Below are 26157 nucleotides of genomic sequence, written 5' to 3' on the forward strand. Positions count from 1 at the left end.
GACGGTCGAATAGGCGTGGTGCGAGGTACGCGATGCCCCGCCGCTACCAGGCCCACCCACACAGCCAATTTGTATCTCAGTGCTGGGACCGCTCTGTGATTGACACACAGGTCCCAGGGCATGTGCCTTTCAACTAATGTAACGTGCGCGCTGCTGCGTGTCATCCAGCAAGCGCTTGCTCCTCCAGCGAGCACTCGCTCCCGCCGCCGTCCTCCTCAATGCGCCTGTGCAGGGCTAGGTGCAGAGAGCGCGCTTCCTCTCTGCTTCTAGTATCCTGGACTATACTGATTGCGTGGCGCGCACGTTACATTAGTTGAAAGGCGCATGCGCTGGGACCTGTGTGTCAATCACACAGCGGTCCCAGCACTGAGATACAAAGTAGGCGTGGGGGTGGGCGTGGTGGCGGCGGGGCATCGCGTACCTCGCACCACGCCTATCCGACCGTCAGTGGCTTTCATTAAAAGCACTTTTTAGCGTCACGAAAGCCTGCAAATATGAGGTAAAATAATTGCTGTACACAACACCTGAACACAGTACAAAGGCTGTGTGCAGGTTATTACCCTAAAATTTCATGACAGTTGCGCTTTAACCCTTTAGGAACGGCGATCAAAGTTGATCGCCGCGTCTAAAATGAAAGTAAAAGCTTCCCGGCAGCTCAGTCGGGCTGATCAGGACCAACGTGATAAAATCGCGATGTCCCAACCAGCTAGCACGCAAGCGGAGTTCCTCTCACCTGTCTCTGTCCGATCGGCGATTGATTGCTCCAAGCCTGAGATTTAGGCTTGAGCAATCGACCGCCTATAACACTGATCAATGCAAATCTATGGCTTTGCCGGAATCAGTGTCAAAGATCAGTGCGTGCAGTGTTACAGCCCCCTATGGGAGCTATAACACGGTTACAAAAAGTTAATAAAAGGTCATTTAACCCCTTCCCTAATAAAAGTTTGAATCAACCCCCTTTTCCCATAAAAAAAAAAACAAAGAAGTGTAAATAAAAATAAACGTGGTATCGCCGCGTGCAGAAATGTCCAAATTATAAAAATATATCATTAATAAAACCGCACGGTCAATGGCATACTCCAAATAAGTCAAAAGTCCAAAATAGCGTATTTTTATATCATGAAAAAATGAATAAAGAGTGATCAAAAAGTCCGATCAATACAAAAATGGTACCGATAAAAATTTCAGATCCCGGCCCAAAAAATGAGCCCTCATACCGGCCCGGATATGGTGTCATTTTTAACAAAAAATGCACTGCGTAGAAACGGAAGCCCCCAAGAGTTACAAAATGTCATTTTTTTTCTTCAATTTTGTCACACAATTATTTTTTTTTCCATTTCGCCGTGGATTTTGGTAAAATGACTAATGTCACTGCAAAGTAGAATTGGTGGCGCAAAAAATAAGCCATCATATGGAATTTTATGCGCAAAATTGAAAGCGTTATGATTTTTAGAAGGTGATGAGGAAAAATTGAAAATACAAAAAACGGAAAAATGCTGAGTCCTAAACCTGTTCAGGACCCCGGGCGTACAGAGGTACGTCCTGAGACCCTGGGTCTTAAGGACCCAGGACATACATGTACGTCCGTGGGAATTTCGGTCCCCACCGCGCGGGGACTCGACCGGGGTGACTGCTGATATCGATCAGCAGGCACCCCACGCAAATGCCCAGGGGGGTCACCAGTGCCCAGGGGGGTCACACTTGCGATTTGCGCCTATTCCGGGTCATACGGGTCTATGGTGACCTGGAATATAAGGGGGATCGCGGTTGTCCAAGACACATACAATACCCCTAAAGGGATAGGAGTGAGGTGGCAGGGGTGCCACCCCTCCTATCCCTGCTATTGGTCGTCAAAAGCGACGACCAATAGCAGATCGGGGGCAGGGGGGTTAACTTTCCTTTTCCCCGTTCGGCCCACCCACAATAGGCAGGGCAGAAGTGGGAAACCGAAGGGGACTGGGCACCGAAGTCCACTTACCCATCGGTGGAGGCTGCGGGATCGGCATGTCGTGCGGCTGGCTCCCTGGATCCTACGGAAGCCGGTGAGTTGCCTAGCAACATCTGGAGGGCTACAGTTTGAGACCACTATACAATGGTATCTACACTGTAGCCCTCCAGATGTTGCAAAACTACAACTCCCAGCATGCCCAGACAGCTGTTTGGGCATGCTGGGATTTGCAGTTTTGCAACAGCTGGAGATCTACAGTTTAGAGACCACTGCACAGTGATCTCTATACTGTGGCCCTCTAGATCTTGCAAAACTACAACTCCTAGCATGCCCACACAGCTGTTTGCTGTCTGGGCATGCTGGGATTTGTAGTTTTGCAACATCTGGAGGTCCACGGTTTGGAGATCACTGTGCAGTGGTCTCTAACTGTAGCCCTCCAGATGTTGCAAAACTGCAAATCCCAGCATGCCCAAACAGCAAACAGCTGTCTCGGCATGCTGGGAGTGTAGTTGCGTACCTCCAGTTGTTGCATAACTACATCTCCCAGCATGCCCTTCGGCAATCAGTACATGCTGGGAGTTATAGTTTTGCAACAGCTATAGGCACACTGGTTGGAAAATACTGAGTTAGGTAACACAACCTAACTGAAGGTTTTCCAACCAGTGTGCCTCCAGCTGTTGCAAAACTACAACTCCCAGCATGCACGGTCTGTCAGTACATGCTGGGAGTTGTAGTTTTGAAACAGCTGGAGGTTTGCCCTCACATGTGAACGTACAGGGTACATTCACACGGGCAGGTTAACAGTAAGTTTCCTGCTTCAAGTATGAGCTGCGGCAAATTTTTCGCCACGGCGCAAATTTCTAGCGGGAAGCTCACTGTAAACCTCTGCCAGTGCGAACGTACCCTAAAAACACTACACTAACACATAATAAAGGGTAAAACACCACATCTACACTCCCTTACAGTGTCGTCGTCCCCCCCCCCCCCCAATAAAAATGAAAAACTTATTGTACGGCAGTGTTTCCAAAAGCTGTTGCAAAACAACAACTCCCAGCATTTTCGGACAGCCACTGACTTTCCAGACTGCTGTGAGTTTAGCAACAGCTGGAGGCACCCTGTTTGGGAATCACTGGTGTAGAATACCCCTATGCAATCCCTAATTTAGTCCTCAAATACGCATGGAGCTCTCTCACTTCGGAGCCCTGTCGTATTTCAAGGAAACAGTTTAGGGCCACATATGGGGTATTTCCGTACTCGGGAGAAATTGCACTACAAATTTTGGGGGGCTTTTTCTCCTTTTACCTCTTATGAAAAGGAAAAGTTGGGGGCTACACCAGCCTGTTAGTGTAAGAAAATGTAAAAAAAATTACACTAACATGCTGGTGTTGCCTCACACTTTTTATTTTCACAAGCGTTAAAAGGAAAAAAATACCCCAAAAATTTGTAACGCAATTTCTCCTGAGTACAGAAATACCCCATATGTGGTCGTAAAATGCTCTGCGGGCGCACAACAAGGCTCAGGAGTGAGAGCGCACTATGTACATTTGAGGCCTAAATTGGTGCTTTGCACAGGGGTGGCTGATTTTACAGCAGTTCTGACATAAACGCAAAAATATAAATACCAACATGTGATCCCATTTTGGAAACTACACCCCTCACGTAATGTAATAAGGGGTACAGTGAGCATTTACACCCCACAGGTGCCTGACAGATTTTTGGAACAGTGGTCCGTGAAAATGAAAAATTTTATTTTTCATTTGCACAGTCCACTGTTCCAAAGATCTGTCAAACGCCAGTGGGGTGTAAATACTCACTGCACCCCTTATTAAATTCTGTGAGGGGTGTAGTTTCCAAAATAGGGTCACATGTGGGGGGTCCACTGTTCTGGCACCACGGGGGGGGCTTTGTAAACGCACATGGCCCCTGACTTCCATTCCAAACAATTTTTTTCCCCAAAAGCTCAATGGCGCTCCTTCTCTTCTGAGCATTGTAGTGCGCCAGCAGAGCACTTGACGTCCACATATGGGGTATTTCCATACTCATAAGAGATGGGGTTACAAATTTGGGGGGGGGTCTTTTCTGCTATTAACTCTTGCAAAAATGTGAAATTTGGGGGGGAAACACATTTTAGTGAAACATTTTTTTTTTTTACATATGCAAAAGTCGTGAAACCCCCTGTGGGGTATTAAGGCTCGCTTTATTCCTTGTTACGTTCCTCAAGGGGTCTAGTTTCCAAAATGGTATGCCATGTGTTTTTTTTGTTGCTGTTCTGGCACCATAGGGGCTTCCTAAATGCGACATGCCCCCCGAGCAAAATTTGCTCTCAAAAAGCCAAATATGACTCCTTCTCTTCTGAGCATTGTAGTTTGCCCAAAGTGCACTTCAGGTCAACTTATGGGGTACCTCCATACTCAGAAGAGATGGGGTTACAAATTTTGGGGGCATTTTCTGCTATTAACCCTTGCAAAAATGTGAAATTTGGGGGGAAAAACACATTTTAGTGAAAAAAAATTTTTTTTTACATATGCAAAAGTTGTGAAACACCTGTGGGGTATTAAGGCTCACTTAATTCCTTGTTACGTTCCTCAAGGGGTCTAGTTTCCAAAATGGTATAGCATGTGTTTTTTTTTTTTTTTGCTGTTCTGGCACCATAGGGGCTTCCTAAATGCAACATGCCCCCCCCCCCCCCCCCCCAAAAAAAACATTTCAGAAAAATGTACTCTCCAAAATCCCCTTCTCGCTCCTTCACTTCTGAGCCCTCTACTGCGCCCGCCGAACAATTTACATAGACATATGAGGTATGTCCTTACTCGAGAGAAACTGGGCTACAAATGTAAGTATAAATTTGCTCCTTTTACCCCTTGTAAAAATTCAAAAATTGGGTCTACAAGAACGTGCGAGTGTAAAAAATGAAGATTGTGAATTTTCTCCTTCACTTTGCTGCTATTCCTGTGAAACACCTAAAGGGTTAAAACGCTGACTGAATGTCATTTTGACTACTTTGGGGGGTGCAGCTTTTATAATGGGGTCATTTGTGGGGTATTTCTAATATGAAGACCCTTCAAATCCACTTCATACCTGAACTGATCCCTGAAAAATAGTGAGTTTGAAAATGTTGTGAAAAATTGGAAAACTGCTGCTGAACTTTGAAGCCCTCTGGTGTCTTCCAAAAGTAAAAACACGTCAATTTTATGATGCAAACATAAAGTAGACATATTGTATATGTGAATCAAAAATTTTTTTATTTGGAATATCCATTTTCCTTACAAGCAGAGAGCTTCAAAGTTAGAAAAAAGCTAAATTTTCAAATTTTTCATCAAATTTGGGGATTTTTCACCAAGAAAGGATGCAAGTTACCACAAAATTTTACCACTATGTTAAAGTAGAATATGTCACGAAAAAACCATCTCTGAATCAGAATGATAACTAAAAGCATTCCAGAGTTATTAATGTTTAAAGTGACAGTGGTCAGATGTGCAAAAAACGCTCTGGTCCTAAGAAGTAAAATGGCCTGGTCCTTAAGGGGTTAATGCTTAAAAAGTGACAGTGGTCAGATGTGCAAAAAATGGCCAGGTCCTACAGTGAATATTTACCCATCCAGTACTTTTTAGCAGCTGCATGCTACAGAGGAAATTCTGCTGTTTTTTAATTTTTTTTTTGTCTTGTCCACGGTGCTCTCTGCTGACACCTGATGCCCATATCAGGAACTGTCCAGAGCAGGAGAAATTCTCTATTGCAAAGCTATGCTGCTCTGGACAGTTACTGACATGGACAGAGGTGTCAGCAGAGACGACTGTGTAAAAGACAAATAAGAAATTCAAAAAGAACTTCCTCTGTAGCATACCACTGCTAAAAAGTACTAGAAGGGTAAAGTACTGGAAGGGTAAAGATGTCAATGTTTCCGGTGGGACCTTCTGTGCGGATGAAAAAAATAATGTTTTTGATTTTCTGACCCTTAGGATAGATCCTTCTCCCTGATTTGCCCTTTCCCCTATAGGCATACTGTCTACCAAAGTTGCAAAATTACCTTTCTTTTAAAGGTCTTTCCTATCTTTTCACCCAGATCTTGTCTAGGGCTGGTCCAAAAATAAGCTCCCTTAAAACAAAATACAACAGTTTAGTTTTACGCATAATAGCCCCAATAGAGCTACATAGATAAAGATATTGCTCGCTATGAGGTAGACTTGTCAAAACCTGTGCAGAGAAAGAGTGGTACAGTTGCCCATAGCAGATCACTTCTTAAATTTTTAAAGAGGACTGTGAAAAATGAAAGAAGCAATCTGGTTGCTGTGGGCAACTGCATCAATCTTCTACATAGGTTTTGATAAATCTCCCCCTATATCCAGTGATTAAGGAGAAATAGGAAGAAAGGAATAAATAAAAATAAATCATTGTCTTCAAGGCCAACAATGTGTGTCCTGAAGGAGATATAATTACACAAACCTTGAAGGGTACTCTGTCCCAAGACATCTTATACCCCATCGAAAGGATAGGCTGTACCACAGTTGTGAGTGGGCGTGGAGTCATAACCACATGCGCCCAAAGCTGGTGTTCTGAACATAAATGTCCAGAACTCTGGGGTGCCAGCCCGGAGATTGCAGGGGGTCCAGTGCCCAGACATCTCACCCCCTATGATTTGAATAGGGGATAATATGTCTAGGGGCGGAGTACCCCTTTAAGTTGTAGACTGAGGCTTAAAGTACATTACATCACTAAAATTGAAAACTGATATGATCCAAAGAAGAAACACACTTACACAGGAAAGATATTTCAGATCTTTCAGTCGCTTTTATTGTAAGCAGAAATCAAGCAAAACTCTTCACAGGTTTGCAGAAGTGTAAAGGTGCTGTAAGTATTCTGAATGAGAAGGCATGGCTTTTGTAACATAAGAAAATTAACAAACATCTAAGGAAGTCCACCTACAATTGTAATGGGTTCTAAGTGCTTATATAGGATGGAGCAGATTACTATAAAAATAAAGTTTATTTTTTACAGGCCCGATATCTTTCTGATACATTCTCCCAGTTGATAACATCCCAGATTGCTTTTAGATAGTCCGGTCTAACGTTCTTGTACTGTAAGTAGTAAGCATGCTCCCAAACATCAATACCTAGAAGAGGGATGAGACCTGGAAAGCAAAACAGAAGGAAAGTATCACTATTCAGTTTTAGTGGAAGACAGTTAGTATAGAATTATATATCTGACTAATTCGAAGAACGCAGCAACTAATGTCACAAGTGATGCCAGAAGTGCATAAGATGGCATCAGTTATTTAGGATCTGGCGTTAATTATTGTGCATGCTGGACAGCGGAATGCAGCAGGATGCGTTCTCCCGTCTGGTGGCCATACGACACGTTTCACCATCAGGCGTTTTATCTAGAGTTAATTGTCCCATTCAAATATAGGATACCTTATGATTGAATGTCCACACTAAATGTTCACGATGCATTAAAAAAATCATCCTGTAATGTGTCCAATGTTATATTTCTTACAGTGCTGCTACAGCTGGACTAATTTTGAAGTAGTCCTAGCTCTCTGGCATAACAAGACAGTGACAAGCAAATAACTACTTAAAAATGCTCAAGTGCATTTAATCCATTTTCATAAAACATATACTATTACAGTACATAAATTGTTATCACATAAGTAGGTTATTAACCCCTTAAGGACCAGGCCATTTTACACCTTAGGACCAGAGCGTTTTTTTGCACATCTGACCACTGTCACTTTAAACATTAATAACTCTGGAATGCTTTTAGTTATCAATCTGATTCAGAGATTGTTTTTTCGTGACATATTCTACTTTAACATAGTGGTAAAATTTTGTGGTAACTTGCCTCCTTTCTTGGTGAAAAATCCCAAAATTTGATGAAAAATTAGAAAATTTAGCATTTTTCTAACTTTGAAGCTCTCTGCTTGTAAGGAAAATGGATATTCAAAATATTTTTTTATTTTATTCACATTTCCAATATGTCTACTTTATGTTTGCATCATAAAATTGATGTGTTTTTACTTTTGGAAGACACCAGAGGGCTTCAAAGTTCAGCAGCACTTTTCCAATTTTTCACAAAATTTTGAACCTCGCTTTTTTTCAGAGACCAGTTCAGGTTTGAAGTGGATTTGAAGGGTCTTCCCATTAGAAATACCCCACAAATGACCCCATTATAAAAACTACACCCCCCAAAGTATTCAAAATGACATTCAGTAAGTGTTTTAACCCTTTAGTTGTTTCACAGGAATAGCAGCAAAGTGAAGGAGAAAATTCACAATATTTATTTTTTACACTCGCATGTTCTTGTAAACCCAATTTTTGAATTTTTACAAGGGGTAAAAGGAGAAAATGTATACTTATGTTTGTAGCCTAATTTCTCTCGAGTAAGCACATACCTCATATGTCTATGTAAAGTGTTCGGCGGGCGCAGTAGAGGGCTCAGAAGCGAAGGAGCGACAAGGGGATTTTGGAGAGTACGTTTTTCAGAAATGGTTTTTGGGGGGCATGTTGCATTTAGGAAGCCCCTATGGTGCCAGAACAGCAAAAATAACCCACATGGCATACCATTTTGGAAACTAGACCCCCTGGGGAACGTAACAAGGAATAAAGTGAGCCTTAATACCCCACAGGGGTTTCACAACTTTTGCATATGTAAAAAAAATTAAAAAAAATTTCACTAAAATGTGTGTTTCCCCCCAAATTTCGCATTTTTGCAAGGGTTAATAGCAGAAAATACCCCCCAAAATTTGTAACCCCATCTCTTCTGAGTATGGAGGTACCCCATAAGTTGGCATGAAGTGCATTACGGGCGAACTACAATGCTCCGAAGAGAAGGAGTGATATTTGACTTTTTGAGAGCAAATTTTGCTCGGGGGGCATGTCGCATTTAGGAAGCCCCTATGGTGCCAGAACAGCAAAAAAAAAAAAAAAAAAACACATGGCATACTATTTTGGAAACTAGACCCCTTGAGGAACGTAACAAGGAATAAAGTGAGCCTTAATACCCCACACGGGTTTCACGACTTTTGCATATGTAAAAAAATGTATATATTTTTTTCACTAAAATGTGTGTTTCCCCCCAAATTTCACATTTTTTCAAGGGTTAATAGCAGAAAATACCCCCCAAAATTTGTAACCCCATCTCTTCTGAGTATGGAGGTACCCCATAAGTGGACCTGAAGTGCACTACGGGCGAACTACAATGCTCAGAAGAGGAGGAGCACCATTGAGCTTTTGGAAAGAGAATTCGTTTGGAATGGTAGTCAGGGGCCATGTGCTTTTACAAAGCCCCCCGTGGTGCCAGAACAGTGGACCCCCCCACATGTGACCCCATTTTGGAAACTACACCCCTCACAGAATTTAATAAGTGGTGCAGTGAGCATTTACACCCCACTGGCGTTTGACAGATCTTTGGGACAGTGGGCTGTGCAAATGGAAAATTACATTTTTCATTTTCACGGATCACTGTTCCAAAAATCTGTCAGACACCTGTGGGGCGTAAATGCTCACTGTACCCCTTATTACATTACATGAGGGGTGTAGTTTCCAAAATGGGGTCACATATGGGGGGTCCATTGTTCTGGTACCACGGGGGGCTTAGTAAACACAAGTGGCCTTCAATTCTGGACAAATTTTCTCTTCAAAATCCCAATGGCGCTCCTTCTCTTCTGAGCATTGTAGTGCACCCATAGAGCACTTTACATCCACATATGGGGTATGCTCTTACTCAGAAGAAATTGGGTTACAAATTTTGGGGGGCTTTTTTTATTTTCCCTTGTGAAAATGAAAAATTTAGGGTGACACCAGCATTTTAGTGAAAATTTTTTTTTTTTTTCATTTTCCCATCCAACTTTAATGAAAATTTGTCAAACACCTGTGGGGTGTTCAGGCTCACTATACCCCTTGTTACGTTACGTGAGGGGTGTCGTTTCCAAAATGGGGTCACATGTTTGTATTTATTGTTTTGCACTTATGTCAGAACCGCTGTAAAATCAGCCACCAATGTGCAAATCACCAATTTAGGCCTCAAATGTACATAGTGCGCTCTCACTCCTGAGCCTTGTTGTGCGTCCGCAGAGCATTTTACGCCCACATATGGGGTACCTCCGTACTCAGGAGAAATTGCGTTACAAATTTTGGGGGTCTTTTTTTTCCTTTTACCTCCCATGAAAATAAAAAGTAAAGGACAACACCAGCATGTTAATGTAAAAAAAAATTTTTTTTTTACACTAACAGGCTGGTGTAGACCCCAACTTTTCTTTTTCATAAGGAGTAAAAGGGAAAAAAGCCCCCAAAATTAGTAACGCAATTTCTCCCGAGTACGGAGATACCCCATATGTGGCACTAAACTGTTTCCTTGAAATACGACAGGGCTCTGAAGTGAGAGAGCGCCATGCGCATTTGAGGACTAAGTTAGGGATTGCACAGAGGTGGACATAGGGGTATTCTACGCCAGTGATTCCCAAACAGGGTGCCTCCAGCTGTTGCTAAACTCCCAGCATGCCTGGACAGTCAGTGGCTGTCCGGAAATGCTGGGAGATGTTTTGCAACAGCTGGAGGCTCTGTTTTGGAAACACTGCCGTACAATACGTTTTTTATTTTTTATTAGGGGGACAGTGTAAGGGGGTGTATATGTTGTGTTTTACTCTTTATTATGTGGTAGTGTAGTGTAGTGTTTTTAGGGTACATTCACACTGGCGGGTTTACAGTGAATTTACCGCAAGGAGTTTGCGCTGCGGTGAAAAATTTGCCACAGCCCAAACTTGAAGCAGAAAACTTACTGTAAACCCACCAGTGTGAATGTACCCTGTACGTTCACATGGGGGGGGGCCAAACCTCCAGCTGTTTCAAAACTACAACTCCCAGCATGTACTGACAGACCGTGCATGCTGGGAGTTGCACTTTTGCAACAGCTGGAGGCACACTGGTTGGAAAACCTTCAGTTAGGTTCTGTTACCTAACTCAGTATTTTCCAACCAGTGTGCCTCCAGCTGTTGCAAAACTTCAACTCCCAGCATGTACTGATCGCCGAAAGGCATGCTGGGAGATGTAGTTATGCAACAGCTGGAGGGATCGCAATTACAACTCCCAGCATGCCCAGAGAGCTGTTTAGGCTTGCTGGGAGTTGCAGTTTTGCAACATCTGTAGAGCTATAGTTTAGAGACCACTGCATAGTGGTCTCCAAACTGTGGACCTCCAGATGTTGCAAAACTACAACTCCCAGCATGCCCAGACAGCAAACTGCTGTCTGGGCATGCTGGGAGTTGTAGTTTTGCAAGATCTGGAGGTGCACAGTATAGAGATCACTTTGCAGTGGTCTCAAACTGTAGACCTCCAGCTGTTGCAAAACTGCAACTCTCAGCAAGCCTAAACAGCTCTCTGGGCATGCTGGGAGTTGTAGTTTTGCAACATCTGGAGGGTTACAGTTTAGAGACCACTATAGTGGTCTCAGACTATAGCCCTCCAGATGTTGCTAAGTAACTCACCGGCTTCCGTCGGATCCAGGGAGCTGCGTCGCCGTCCTCTTCTTCCGCCGTTCGTCGCCCGCTGCTGCCGCTGATCGTCGCCCGCTGCCGTCGCCGATGGGTAAGTGGATCTTCGGCGCCGGTCCCTGTCGGTTTCCCCGTCCTGCCCCGCCTATTGTGGGAGGGCAGGACGGGGAAACCGAAAGTAAACCCCTCCGCCCCCGATCTGCTATTGGTGGTCACGTCTAGACCACCAATAGCAGAGATAGGAGGGGTGGCAACCCTGCCACCTCACTCCTATCGCTACAGGGGGATCGTGGGTGTCTAGGACACCCGCGATCCCCCTTCTATTCCGGGTCACCGGGTCACCATAGACCCGTATGACCCGGAATCGGCGCAAATCGCAAGTGTGAATTCACTTGCGATTTGCGCCGATCGCCGACATGGGGGGGGGTCTAATGACCCCCCTGGGCATTTGCGCGGGGTGCCTGCTGATAGATATCAGCAGTCACCCCGGCGCGATCCCCGCCCGGCGGGGACCGAAATTCCCACGGGCGTACAGGTACGCCCTTGGTCCTTAAGTACCAGGGAACAAAGGCGTACCTGTACGCCCCTGGTTTTTAAGGGGTTAAAATAATAAAAATCCTTGGAAAGAGTATAGAAAAAGGTTGCAGCAGCACTTTTTGATCAAAATGTATCCCCCATCCACCACGCAGAGGTGGCCCCACAACACGCTAATTCCACTCATCTCTGCTGGGTGAAGGCCAGATCATAAAGTTGTGATCATAAAGTGTGTTAAGCGCCTCAATATTTTGACCAAGAGTGCTGCTGCAACTTTCTTTTTGTATACTTTGTATTTGCCCCACAGCTTGCCCCCGTGGTGAATTACGCAGTTGTGCTGGCTATTTTATTTTTTGCCATGCATAGTGATAAACAACAAGCTGATCACTGGGTAGGACAGCTTTCAGATTTTATGAAAAATGGCATGGCCTAGACTCATCTCTTGGCCAAAGTACAGAGCAGTTACAATGAGACAACCCACCAACCCTAAGGGGTGCTGCAGGCTGCCTAATCTATGTTGTGGTGCTGCAGGAAGGCTGCCCATTTACTACCAGGTTTCCTGAAGATAGTTTTTTTTTGTTGGGCTTCTATACACTTTTTAGAGGGACAGTTCAGATTAGCTCATTGTCAAGGAACCCTTCTAAGAAGAGGTTGTGCAAAACTAAGAACCCCATTAAAGAAGAAAACCCCTTTCCTGAACGCACACCTAGTGGTGATCACATAGTTACACCTGCCAGAATAACAGTAGTGTGCTGTAAAGTGCTACTATCATTTGCAAAAAAAAATTACATGTCACAAAGACTGGTGAAAAGTTTTCATTGGTTGGGATCTGACACCCAGACCCTGACCAATTATTAGAATAAGCCAGTATAAGCATGTGAATGTGCACTTTATTTCCCAGTGCAATCTTAATCTCACTGCAGGAGACATGCTCCATTGTAAGTCTATGGTGGACACCTCCTACAGCGAGAAGGAAAAGGCAACAAGCTGCAGAGTAAGGTACACAGCGGTGCACACTTCTCCCAGCTCGTTCTAATTATCGGAGGGGGTCTGAACACACAGACCAGTCAAGACTTTAGACGTGTCTGTAACATGAACATGTTTCTCAAATGAGAAGGACACTTAAGAAAATTGTTTTTCTCTGAAGAAACAAACCCTGTAACATCTTAAGGGTCCATAAAAGGGGTTATGCTATGAAGCACACTAAGATGCAAAAAGCCTATTTACTTTTTAAAGCCATTTAAAAATACTGTGTGGTCTCACCTGTTGTTCCTTGGAGAGGGTCCTGATTGGCACAGGAAGCAACTTGCAGGCGATTGGATTCTTTGTTGTAACCTAGCCAGCCCCATCCTGATCCCTGGACTCCCACTGACACAGTAGTCAGCTTCTCCTTAAACTTCTCAAAAGAGCCAAAGTCCCGTTTGATTGCCTCCAACAGGTCACCTGATGTACACACAATTAGTCATTGGTTCAAAGTCACAGCATTTTAGGAATATATGAATTAGCAATGTATTTATGAAGTACATGCATGTATACAAACCTTGAGGTTCTCCCCCTCCATTGGGAGAAAGATTTGTCCAGAAAATAGTGTGATTAATATGTCCGCCACCATTGAATTTAAGGGCAGGCTGAAGAGCAACCTGAGCAGTCACATCCCCTACAGATGAATGAAAAAACAGGTTACGCTTAGGAGACAAGTCATTATCTAATGTTACAAATCACAATAGACTGATATCAAGACAAATGTTAAACCTCATACAATAAAGAAATTCTAAAATAACAGAAGCCTCGGCATCCATCATTGTGAATGATCTTTTTAGAGGATCGTATAGGTTCACTAACATTACAGACAGTTCTCGAACACCGCATTTTTCCTACTTTTAGTTTTAACATAAAAAAAGCTCTTGACATACAATCTCAAAATCTGCACAGGAGACCACTAGTTAGATGAGAGACAAAAGAAGGAATAATTCCTTTGTCTAACGTGTGTTTGTTTGTCTACCCCTGTCTAATTGTGTTGTCTTTGGTGATACGGATGTATCCGACTTTAGCTCTCTTGGAACATCCAGGCGTTATCTCATTTTTTAGTCAGAGGCTTCCTGATTGGTGAACTATCCTTATTTTGCCCTGCCTTTGCAGTACTGTGCCTTTTGTCTAGGTCATCTGTACTTTTGTTTGACAAATTGTAAAACTTCAATAAACATTTACAGTTGAAAAAACAAAACTAAAGAAGGAATAATTATTGATAATCAGGTTTTCATTCATCATAACAACAACACCTGGAAGTCGCCCCTTGATTCGGCAAGGAACAGGAGGCACAGAGGGGTTAGAGAGGTCCCTCCCCCCACCCAGGCTCCAACTATGCACAAAATACTGAAACAACACCTAAGTGGGAGGAAAATTATGAATTTATGAAAATGTAAACTGCCAAAACTCATGTCGCATGAAGATTAGAGATAGAGAGAAAGATATACTCCCTCCTCCCCTTTTATTATGCGCTTGAAATTTTACTAAAAAAGATACAGCTAGTTTTTTTCATATTAAGTTAATGAATTAAAGTACATGTAACATCTAGCATGTGAAAAGTCCTGTCATTCTTCAGATTAGCACACAAAAGAAAAATTAGGTCTGTGAAAATTTGTCACCACTTTTTGTAGGAAGGTGGGATTAGGCCTCAATACAACTCTATCAACTCCATTAGGTACGACTCTCGAAAATGATTAGATCTTACCGTTCCTCCCTGCAGAGGGGATGACAATCAAGAATACAGCTTTGAGGTTAGACATTTTAAAGTAATCTCTTCCAGAGGCTCCAAGGGACATGAAGATAATGATTTTAGGTTTCATTCTTAACTCCTTGGGGACGGAGCCCATTATAACCCTAAGGACGGGAGCATTTTTTGCACATCTGACCACTGTCACTTTAAGCATTAATAACTCTGGAATGCTTTTACTTTTCATTCTGATTCCGAGATTGTTTTTTCGTGACATATTCTACTTTATGTTAGTGGTAAATTTTGGTCGATACTTGCATCATTTCTTGGTGAAAAATTCCAAAATTTAATGAAAAAATTTAAAATTTTGCATTTTTGTAACTTTGAAGCTCTCTGCTTGTAAGGAAAATAAACATTCTAAATAAATATTTTGATTCACATATACAATATGTCTACTTTATGTTTGCATCATAAAGTTGACATGTTTTTACTTTTGGAAGACATCAGAGGGCTTCAAAGTTCAGAAGAAATTTTCCAATTTTTCACAACATTTTCAAAATCAGAATTTTTTAGGGACCAGTTCAGGTTTGAAGTGGATTTGAGGGGTCTTCATATTAGAAATAGCCCATAAATGACCCCATTATAAAAACTGCACCCCTCAAAGTATTCAAAATAACATTCAGTAAGTTTGTTAACCCTTTAGGTGTTTCACAGGAATAGCAGCATAGTGAAGGAGAAAATTCAAAATCTAAATTTTTTACACTCATGTTCTTGTAGACCCAGTTTTTGAAATTTTACAAGGAGTAAAAGGAGAAAAAGCCCCCCAAAATTTGAAACCCAATTTCTCTCGAGTATGGAAATACCTCATATGTGTATGTCAAGTGTTCGGCGGGCGCAGTAGAGGGCTCAGAAGGGAAGGAACGACAAAGGGATTTTGGAGAGGCATGGGCATGGGGGCATGTTGCATTTAGGAAGCCCCTATGGTGCCAGAACAGCAAAAAAAAAAAACACATGGCATACTATTTTGAAAACTAGACCCCTCAAGGCACGTAACAAGGGGTCCAGTGAGCCTTAACACCCCACAGGTGTTAGACGACTTTTCGTTCAATTCGGATGGGTAAATGAGAAAAAAAAAATTTCACTAAAGTGCAGGTTTTTCCCCATAATTTACCATTTCTACAAAGGGTAATGGGAGAAAAATCCCCCCAAACTTTGTAACGCAATTTCTCCCGAGTACGGAGATACCCCTTATGTGGCCCTAAATTGTTGCCTTGAAATACGACAGGGCTCTGAAGTGAGAGAGCGCCATGCGCATTTGAGGCCTGAATAAGGAAATTGCAGTAGGGGTGGACCCGGTTACAAGGAAGGGGCTTGTCTCCACCAAAACCCTACAGCAGTGTCTCCCACAGGGTGCCTCCAGCTGTTGCAAGACTCCCAGCCTGCGAGGACAGTCTATGGCTGTCCGGCAACACAGGGAGTTGTGGTTTTGCCACAGCTGGAGGTGCAGTTTAGGAAACACTGCCGTAGGAGACATTTTTGATTTTTATTGGGGGGGGGGGGGGGGGGGGGGCGGCGACGTGTAAGGGGGTGTATATGTAGTGTTTTTAGGGTACAGTCACACAGGCAGGGGTTCACAGTAAGTTTCCTTGAAGGAAACCCACCCGTGTGAATGTACCCTGTACATTCACATGGGGGGGGGGGGGGCGCCCCAAACCTTCAGCTGTGGCAAAATGACAACTCCCAGAATGCACTGACAGACCGTACATGCTGGGAGTTGTAGTTTTACAACAGCTGTAGGCACACTGGTGGGGAACCACTGAGTTAGAAAACAGACTCTAGCTCAGTGATTCCAACCCATGTGCCTCCAGCTGTTGCAAGACTACAACTCCCAGCATGTACAGTCTGTCAGTGCACTCTGGGAGTTGTAGTTTTGCAACAGCTGGAGGCACACGGGTTGGAATCACTGAGTTAGGAAACAGACTCTAGCTCAGTGTTTCCCAACCAGTGTGCCTACAGCTGTTGCAAAACTACAATTCCCAGCACGGCCAGAAAATCAGGGATGCTGGGCGTGTAGTTCTGCAATATCTGGCCCTTCAGATGTTGCAGAACTACAACTCCCAGCATGCCTGGACAGTCTGGGCATGCTAGGAGTTGTAGTTCTGCAACAACTGGGGAAGAACAGTGGCCTCCAAACTGTAGCCCTTCCGATGTTGCAAAACTACAACTCCAAGCATGCCTAGACTGTCCAGGCATGCTGGGAGTTGTAGTTCTGCAACATCTGAAGGGCCAGATATTGCAGAACTACACGCCCAGCATCCCTGACTGTCTGGGCATGCTGGGAGTTGTAGTTTTGCAACATCTGGAGGGCTACAGTTTGGAGACCACCATATAGTGGTCTCCAAACTGTGCCACTTCAGATGTTGCAAAACTACAACTCCCAGCATGCCCAGACAGTCAGTGCATGCTGAAAGTTGTAGTTTTGCAACATCTGGAGGACCACAGTTTAGAGACCACTACACAGTGGTCTCCAAACTGTGACCCTCCAGATGTTGCAAAACTACAACTCCCAGCATGCCCAGACCGCCTTTGGCTGTGTGGGCATGCTGGGAGTTGTAGTTTTGCAGCTTTTAGAAGGCCACAGTGAAGATCACTTACCGCGATCTTCACTGCAGCCTTCTCAGCCGCACTTTCCGGCCGCCGCTCCTCCTGCTCGCGCCGCTTGTTCCTGCCGCCGCTGCTCCGGGATGCTGCCCACGCCGCCTCCGGTCCGGGTAAGCCGGGCCATGTCCCCCACCTCGCCGCCAGTGTTCCCCCCGCTCTGTACCGACTTCGATCGGTGCGCAGAGTGGGGGGAAATGAACTGTAACCCCCCCGCCCCCCTCCTGCCATTGGTGGTCAGCCTGACCGACCAATGGCAGGGATTAGGAGGGGGTGGCAACATTGCCACCTCGCTCCTACGCTTAAGGCTGGTCGGAGCGGTCTGACAGCTCCGATCAGTCTTATTTTCCGGGAGATCGGGTCACCAGTGACCCGATTTGCCCGGATCGCGGGAAATAGCAGGTCTGAATTGACCTGCGATTTGCTGCGATCGCCGATATGGGGGGGGGGGGGGGTCTCAGGACCCCCCAGGCATTGCCACGGGATACCTGCTGATAGATATCAGCAGGCATCCCGGTCCGATCACCACCCGGCGAGCGGCAGTGATCGGAAATACGGAGGGTGTATAGATACGCCCTCCGTCCTTAAATGACGGGACGCAAGGGCGTATGCATACGCCCTTCGTCCCCAAAGAGTTAAGACAGCATTAACCAGTTTACGCAGAATCAGGTACATGTACCTGATGATTAGGGATGACTTCCCGCATCATCAGGTACATGTACCTGATGAGAATAAACTGTCACAGCACCACTGGGCGCTGTGACAGTTTATTGAGCTCTGCTGTGCTGCACAGCCGAGCCTCCCTGAAGCCGGCCAGGGACCAATTGCAGCGGTCCCCGGCCAGCAATCGCTCCTACTGGCCCGTCAGTACAGACGGACCGATAGCAGTGATCTGGCGGGGGTCTCCTTCCCCCTCTCCTCCGTCACTTCACACAACGCGATCGGTGGCGAGTTGGGCCCCATTGGGGCAGGCTGCCTGCAGCACTCAGGATCGTAACTGTGCTACAATCTTGAGTTAAACCTGTTATCACTGTGACCACAGCATCTATTAGGTTAACAGGCCTGACAATTGCTTCAGTGTACAAACGTGTTTTTTTTATTACAATAGTTTTTATGCTACAAATGAACTAACATGTTTAAAAAAAAAATATATAGAATTTGGTATCGCCATAACTATATCAACCTGCAAAGTAACGTTAACATGTCATTTATACCGCATGATGAACGACCTAAAAAACACCTTTTTATAAATGACCTTTTTATAAAAAACTACCAAGGAATAGTTTTTTTTTTTATGTATACCACCTCGATAAAAAGAGATCAGTGTGACATGTACCCCTGAATGGTACCAATGAAAGTCAATTCGTCTCCCAAAAAATATTTTTTGCACCCCAAGGCCTCTGCAACTTTATCTGATGCCAACAAAACTTGCTGAACTAAAAGGACGCTCCAAATCCACACAGCACGTCTTCATGTCTGAGGCCTGTGTGAGATACACTTAGGGATACATGGGATATTTAAATAGGTCCGAATTTAGGGAATAAATCTTGAGTTGTATTTCTTTGTCAACACCTACTGTGTTACAGAAAAAAAAATGGATTAAAATGAAAAGTCTGCAAAAAAATTAAAAATTTAAAAATTCAGCCTCCATTTGGCTTTCATTTCTGTGAAACACCTAAAGGGTTAATAAACTTCTTTAACCCCTTAAGGACTCAGGGTTTTTCCGTTTTTGCACTTTCGTTTTTTCCTCCTTACCTTTTAAAAATCATAACTCTTTCAATTTTCCACCTAAAAATCCATATTATGCAGGGGTGTTGAAATTTTATAAAAAAAACTACTTGTCCAAGGGACTAAAGCGGGACACAATCTACTTGTCCCTCAAGAAAATCCACTTGTCCTGGTAGATAAAATAATTTCAACCAAAATAGTCTGATCCCCCCCCCACTAGACCACCAGGGATGGATATAAGATCCTTTAGACACTGCTGACAGCGCTGATCTAATGGGTTAATAGGTGATCGCAGTATGCCAGGCTATTAGCGGAGGGAGAGCTGTAGATCCTCTTACACCCGAGGGAACCACAGAAAAGTCTAGATGTAACTTTTTGATCACCATAAAAAATTTCTCGTATGAAGTGACCAAAAATGAACAATTCTGGACTATTTTTTTACATTTACACCGTTCACCGTACGGTTTAATTTACATTATATTTTAATAGTCTGGACATTTCCACATGCAGCGATACCACTTCTGTTTATTTTTGTACATTATTTTTATTTAAAGAAAATTGGAAACTTTTATTAGGAAAGGGGCTTATTCACATGTATACGCACTTTTTAAAATATTTTAATCACTATTTTTCAGTCTCAATAGGGACTTATGTGTTACTGGGGGTGGGGGGGGGGGGGTCTGCTTCTCCAGTTTATATGGTGCATTTTGTGTCAGAAAATGCTGGAAGTTGCATTTAGTTACTAGATAACTACAACACCCAGCATGCCCTGATACAGCCTATGGTTGTGTGGGTGTTGCAGCATGTTGCACTGTATAGTAGTACAGTTAAGGTTATTGTGTAACATGCTGGGAGTTGTAGTTTTGGTTTGTGTCAGCTGCAGAGCCAGAGGATGTGTCAGGGAACACTGGGAATTGCAGTTAGTAACTACAACACCCAGCATGCCCTGATGCAGCCTATGGCTCTGCAGCTGACCCGAACCAAAACTACAACTCCCAGCATGTTACACTTTATAGTTCTACAGTTTAAGTTATGGTGCAACATGCTGGGAGTTGTAGTTTTGGTTCGGGCGTGTTTGTGTGCATCCGTGGGGCTCTTGGTTGGCGGATGAGTATGAAGGGGGCGGGATTCTGGGGGTGCAATTTAGTGCGGGTGCCACTAAAAATAAATAAAATTAGATGGTACAACTGCCCTAATGCCCGACGTGACAGTCCACTCCTATACAAAACATTCATGCATACACATATCATACACTAGCCACTGCCCCCATATCATACATACACACACCCCAGCCACTGCCCCCCCCCCCCACATCATACATTACATACACACATACACTCACACCATACATATACACTCACACCATCCATACACCTGCCGCTGCCCACCCCACATCATACATCACATACATACACATCACACTTAGACATTATACACACATCATACATTACATACACATCACACATAGACATCATACACACATACACTCACACCATACATATACAGCATACATACACCCACCGCTGCCCCCCCACACATCATACATTACATACACATCACACATAGACAGACATCATACACACATCACACATAGACATCATACACACATTATACATTACATACACATCACACAGACAGACATCATACACACATTATACATTACATACACATCACACAGACATCATACATTACATACACATCACACAGACAGACATCATACACACATTATACATTACATACACATCACACAGACAGACATCATACACACATCATACATTACATACACTCACACCATACATATACACCATACATATACACCATACATATGCACACATCATACATTACATACACACATCACACATACATCATACACACATACACTCACACCATACATACACCCCCCGCTGCCCACCCCACATCATACATTACATATACACACACATCACACTTAGACATCATACACACATTATACATTACATACATACACACATCACACATCATACATTACATACACATCACACAGACATACACACATCACACATTACATACACATCGACATCATACACACATCACACACACATCGCACACGCATCACACATACACTCACACCATACATATGCACACATCATACATACACCCGCCGCTACCCACCCCACACTTAGACATCATACATTACATACACATCACACAGACATCATACATTACATACACATCACACAGACAGACATCATACACACATCATACACACATTATACATTACATACACATCACACAGACAATCATACACACATCATACATTACATACACATCACACACAGACAGACATCATACACACATCATACATTACATACACATCACACAGACAGACATCATACACACATCATACATTACATACACATCACACACAGACATTATACACACATCATACATTACATACACATCACACATAGACAGACATCATACACACATCACACATACACTCACACCATACATATCCACCAGTGTTTCCCAACCAGGGTGCCTCCAGCTGTTGCAAAACTACAACTCCCAGCATGCCCAGGGCATGCTGGGAGTTGTAGTTTTGCAACAGCTGGAGTCACCCTGGTTGGGAAACACTGATATACACCATACATATGCACACATCATACATACACCTGCCCCCCCCCCATCATACATTACATACACACATCACACATACACTCACACCATACATATACAACCACCCTTTCTGTCGCCTGTATTCTCTGCCTCCTCACCTGATCCGGCCATGAGTGGACATCAGAGCTGTAGTCCTGGCCGGTGTGAGGTGAGATTTCCGTCCTCCCCCTCCCCCCTGCTCTGTGCTTTCCCCGTGCAAGCAAGCAACCGCCCCGTGGTGGTTTAGGTCCTGTGGAGACAGATCAGGGGAGGGGGAGGGGTAGAGCTGAGTACGTCCTTTCTCTCACCCTCCTGTGTCTTCTTGTGTAGAGCTGCATCCTCTGGGAGGGGAGATAAGGGGTCTCTGCAGTCAGCTGGAGGCCGCCGCCCCCTCCATACACTGAGCGCCGGTGTGAGGTGGAGACTTCCATCGGCTCCTGCGCCTCACACCGGCATTAAAGAAAAATAAGGGGGACGTCGGTCTGTCCCTGCCCGATACAGGGCTGAATCTATAAACAATTCACCTGCCCGGCGCCCAAAACTACTTGTCCCAGGCGTCGGGCGATAGAATTTCCACATCCCTGTTATGGCTTATTATTTGCGTCGCCAATTCTACTTTGGCGTGACATTAGTCATTTTACCCAAAAATGCACGGCGAAACGGAAAAAAAAAATCATTGTGCGACAAAATCGAAGAAAAAACGCCATTTTGTAACTTTTGGGGGCTTCCGTTTCTACGCAGTGCATATTTCGGTAAAAATTACACATTATTCTGTAGGTCCATACGGTTAAAATGATACCCTACTTATATAGGTTTGATTTTGTCGTACTTCTGGAAAAAATCATAACTACATGCAGGAAAATGTATACGTTTAAAAATGTAATCTTCTGACCCCTATAACTTTTTTATTTTTCCACGTACAGGGCGGACTCATTTTTTGCGCCGTGGTCTGAAGTTTTTATTGCTATGATTTTTGTTTTGATCTGACTTTTTGATCACTTTTTATTCATATTTTAATGGTATAAAAAGGGACCAAAAATGCGCTTTTTTTGACTTTGGAATTTTTTGGCGCGTACGCCATTGATCGTGCGGTTTAATTAATGATATATTTTTATAGTTCGGACATTTACGCACGTGGCGATACCACATATGTTTATTTTTATCTGTTTTTACACTTTTATTTTTTTTATGGGAAAAGGGGGCGATTCAAACTTTTATTAGGGAAGGGGTTAAATGACCTTTATTAACACTTTTTTTTGCAGTGTTATAGCTCCCATAGGGACCTATAACGCTGCACACACTGATCTTCTACACAGATCACAGGCGTGTATTAACACGCCTGTGATCAGTGTTATCGGTGCTTGACTGCTCCCTGCCTGGATCTCAGGCACGGAGCAGTCATTCGCCGATCGGACACCGAGGAGGCAGGTAAGGGCCCTCCTGGTGTCCTGTAAGCTGTTCGGGACGCTGCGATTTCACCGCGGCGGTCCCGAACAGCCCGACTGAGCAGCCGGGTCACTTTCACTTTAGAAGCGGCAGTGAGCTTTGACCGCCGCTTCAAAAGGGTTAATACCGCACATCGCCGCGATCGGCGATGTGTGGTATTAGCCGCGGGTCCCGGCCGTTGATGAGCGCCAGGACCGACGCGATATGATGCGGGATCGCGGCGCAATCCCGCTTCATATCGCGGGAGCCGGTGCAGGACGTTAAGGGGTTAATGTCATTCTGAATACTTTAAGGGGTGCAGTTTATAAAATGGAGTGATTTATGGGGGGGTAACATACAGGCCACTGAATTCCACTTAAGAACTGAGCTGGTCCCTGCAAAATCAGATTTTGAAATTTTCTTGAAAATCTGGAAAATTGCTGCTAAACTTATAAACCTTCGAACATTCTAAAAAAGTAAAATAATGTTTATCAAATGGGAAGATCTATTATAGATGTGAATTAACCATTAATTTGGTGCAGTATGACTATCGTAGCAGAGCAGAAAATGTTAACTCTCGAAAAATGCAAATTTTTCATTTTTTTTTTCCCACAAAAAAAACACTAAATATAATCAATCATTCAAAATTAACCACTAATGTAAAGTACAATATGTCACGAAAAAACTCTCGGAATTGCTTTCATAAGTAAAAGTGTTCCAAAGTTATTACCAATTAAGTGGACACATTAGATTTAGAAAATTTGCCTTGGCCATTAAAGGGGTACTCCGCCCCTAGACATCTTATCCCCTATCCAAAGGATAGGGGATAAGATGTCAGATCCCCGGGGTCCCGCTGCTGGGGACCCCGGGGATCGCTGCTGCAGCACCCCGCTATCATTACTGCGCAGAGCGAGATCGCTCTGCCCGTAATGTCGGGCAATACAGGGGCCGAAGCATAGTTACATCACGACTCCACCCCTCGTGATGTCACGGCCCGCCCCCCGCAATACAAGTCTATGGGAGGGGGCGTGGCGGTCGTCACGCCCCCTGCCATAGACTTGCATTAAGGGGACGGGCCGTGATGTCATGAGGGGCGGAGCCATGACGTCACGCTGCTCCGGCCCCTGTATCGCCCGTCATTACGCACAGAGCGAACTCGCACTGTGCAGTAATGATGGCGGGGTGCCGCAGCGGCGATCCCCGGGGTCCCCGGCAGCGGGACCGCGGCGATCTAATATCTTCTCCCCTATCCTTTGGATAGGGGATAAGATGCCAGGAGCGGAGTACCCCTTTAAGGTCAAAAGAGGCTGTTGAGTAAAGCGGTTAAAATAGCCTAGAACACCAACTTGTACCCTCAGTTTACTAATTGATAGCCCTTTATCTAAGCCATCCTGAAGACAGTCCAGATATCTTGTAAGGTTAAGTTAAAAGATCAGGAGCACAGTCAGACCACTGTACAAATGTATCCCACTGCTTTAGATAGATGCAAGCAGTGTATTATTTATCTTGGATGAAAGGCCTCTTCTAGCTAAGAGGGACTTTTTAAAATTCCAGCTCACCAAAACGTAGATTTTCCAGACCATGATGGTAGAAAGGACTCTGCATTACAAGGTCTTCCCTCTGTGGTAGAAGAAGAGTATCTTCAATTGACAGATTTTTTGGAAGACAGAACCAGCTGCATTTTGGCCATAGTGGGGGAATGATTATTATTTGAGCATTTCCCACTAAAACTTTCAACAGAGCCACTGCAATTATTGGCACTTCTGGTTGCTCTCCGGGAGTCAGCAAGAAAGAAAAAAAAAAAAAAAAAAAAAAAAAATATCTTCCTGTTTTTTTTTCTCCAGAAAACCTACATATGAACTTCCCCGTCTACTGATTTTCAGAATACATGAAGGTTTCTTTCCCACTCTCCAGGATAAACCTTACTTATACACTAAGACTGCTCTCCTTACATCAAGGGTGTTAACAGCTTCTTTTCTTGGGTTTCTTGAATCAATGCAGAACAATGGCAAGACATAATCCTGTGAGATCTGTGGTAGTTTGATATCACTTTGGGAAAGAAAGAGCTAATTTTGTAACTATCCTGCTACTCACTAACCTACCTTGTTGTAGTGTTGGCTACAAGAAAAAAATGGCAATTTACCCCATTTCCCTTAAAACCACTGTTAGTGGTCAATACGTCTGGGGGGCTATGTTTTTTAACCAATGTATATTACAAAGTTTTTTTAATTTCACCTAGGTGGTCTTTAATATAGTAGCAACTGAAGCGCCCACAAATTTTGTTTGGATGATAAATTTAGGATTTTAGTGATCGCTCAGCGGTTAATGCATATTGAAATTGTATTACATAACCCTTCGATCCATAGGTTCAACTGTGTGTGAAGGTAGAAAGGACACAGGATGTGGATGTGAGAGCCCAGGAGAACTGCTTCTGTCTTCCATACTGCTCTTGATTCCCTGTAGTTGGAAGATCTCTGGGTCAACCACTGGGGCCAAACACGCAAGAAAAGTCAGAATTATGACTTACCGATAATTATTGTATTTTTTTTTTGTCCACCATGACAGCCACCAAAGATGGTCCCATAGTACCTAATAGGAACAGGAAAGAGGTTAAAAGCCCCTCCCCTGCCACTCCTCCTCAATGTATTCAAATTACCCATAGGGACAGGATAAGCAAAAGAATACACAACATAATATAATAAACTATAGAGGAGGGAATTAGGGGCTGTCATGGTGGACTTGTCAGTAAGTCCAAATTCTGACTTTATTAATAGTCCACAGGAAAAAATACCAAATAATTTAGGGAGCATGTAACACCTTTCTACCAAATGTCTGAAAAATGTATGAGAGCTGGACAAGATGGCAGCCTTGCAAACCTTGTCAATAGACACAGATCTTTCTGCCCAAGAAGCAGACATGGCCCTAGTAGAATGGGCCTTTAATCCTTTCGGAACTTGTTCCCTTTTAGAAGAGTAGGCTTCTGAGATAACTGATTTCCTCCACCTAGCAATGGAGGTCTTAGAAATTTTT

The 26157-nt window shown here is 43.8% G+C and overlaps 1 protein-coding gene across 1 annotated transcript in view; it reads right to left on the minus strand.

Moving 5' to 3' along the window:
• Positions 1-6712: 6712 nt before the first annotated feature.
• SOD2 (superoxide dismutase 2) overlaps positions 6713-26157 on the minus strand; it is a 33461-nt gene continuing 14016 nt past the window's right edge. Inside the window, exons 3-5 of the mRNA XM_056567192.1 lie at positions 13507-13623; positions 13230-13409; positions 6713-7076 (exon numbers count right to left, since the gene is read on the minus strand). Of these exons, the coding sequence (XP_056423167.1) occupies positions 6931-7076; positions 13230-13409; positions 13507-13623 (443 nt within the window). The 3' untranslated portion in view covers positions 6713-6930. The remainder of the gene's footprint in view (positions 7077-13229; positions 13410-13506; positions 13624-26157) is intronic.

This window comes from Hyla sarda, chromosome 3 (assembly GCF_029499605.1).
Source record: "Hyla sarda isolate aHylSar1 chromosome 3, aHylSar1.hap1, whole genome shotgun sequence".
In the NCBI taxonomy this organism is placed as follows: domain Eukaryota; kingdom Metazoa; phylum Chordata; class Amphibia; order Anura; family Hylidae; genus Hyla; species Hyla sarda.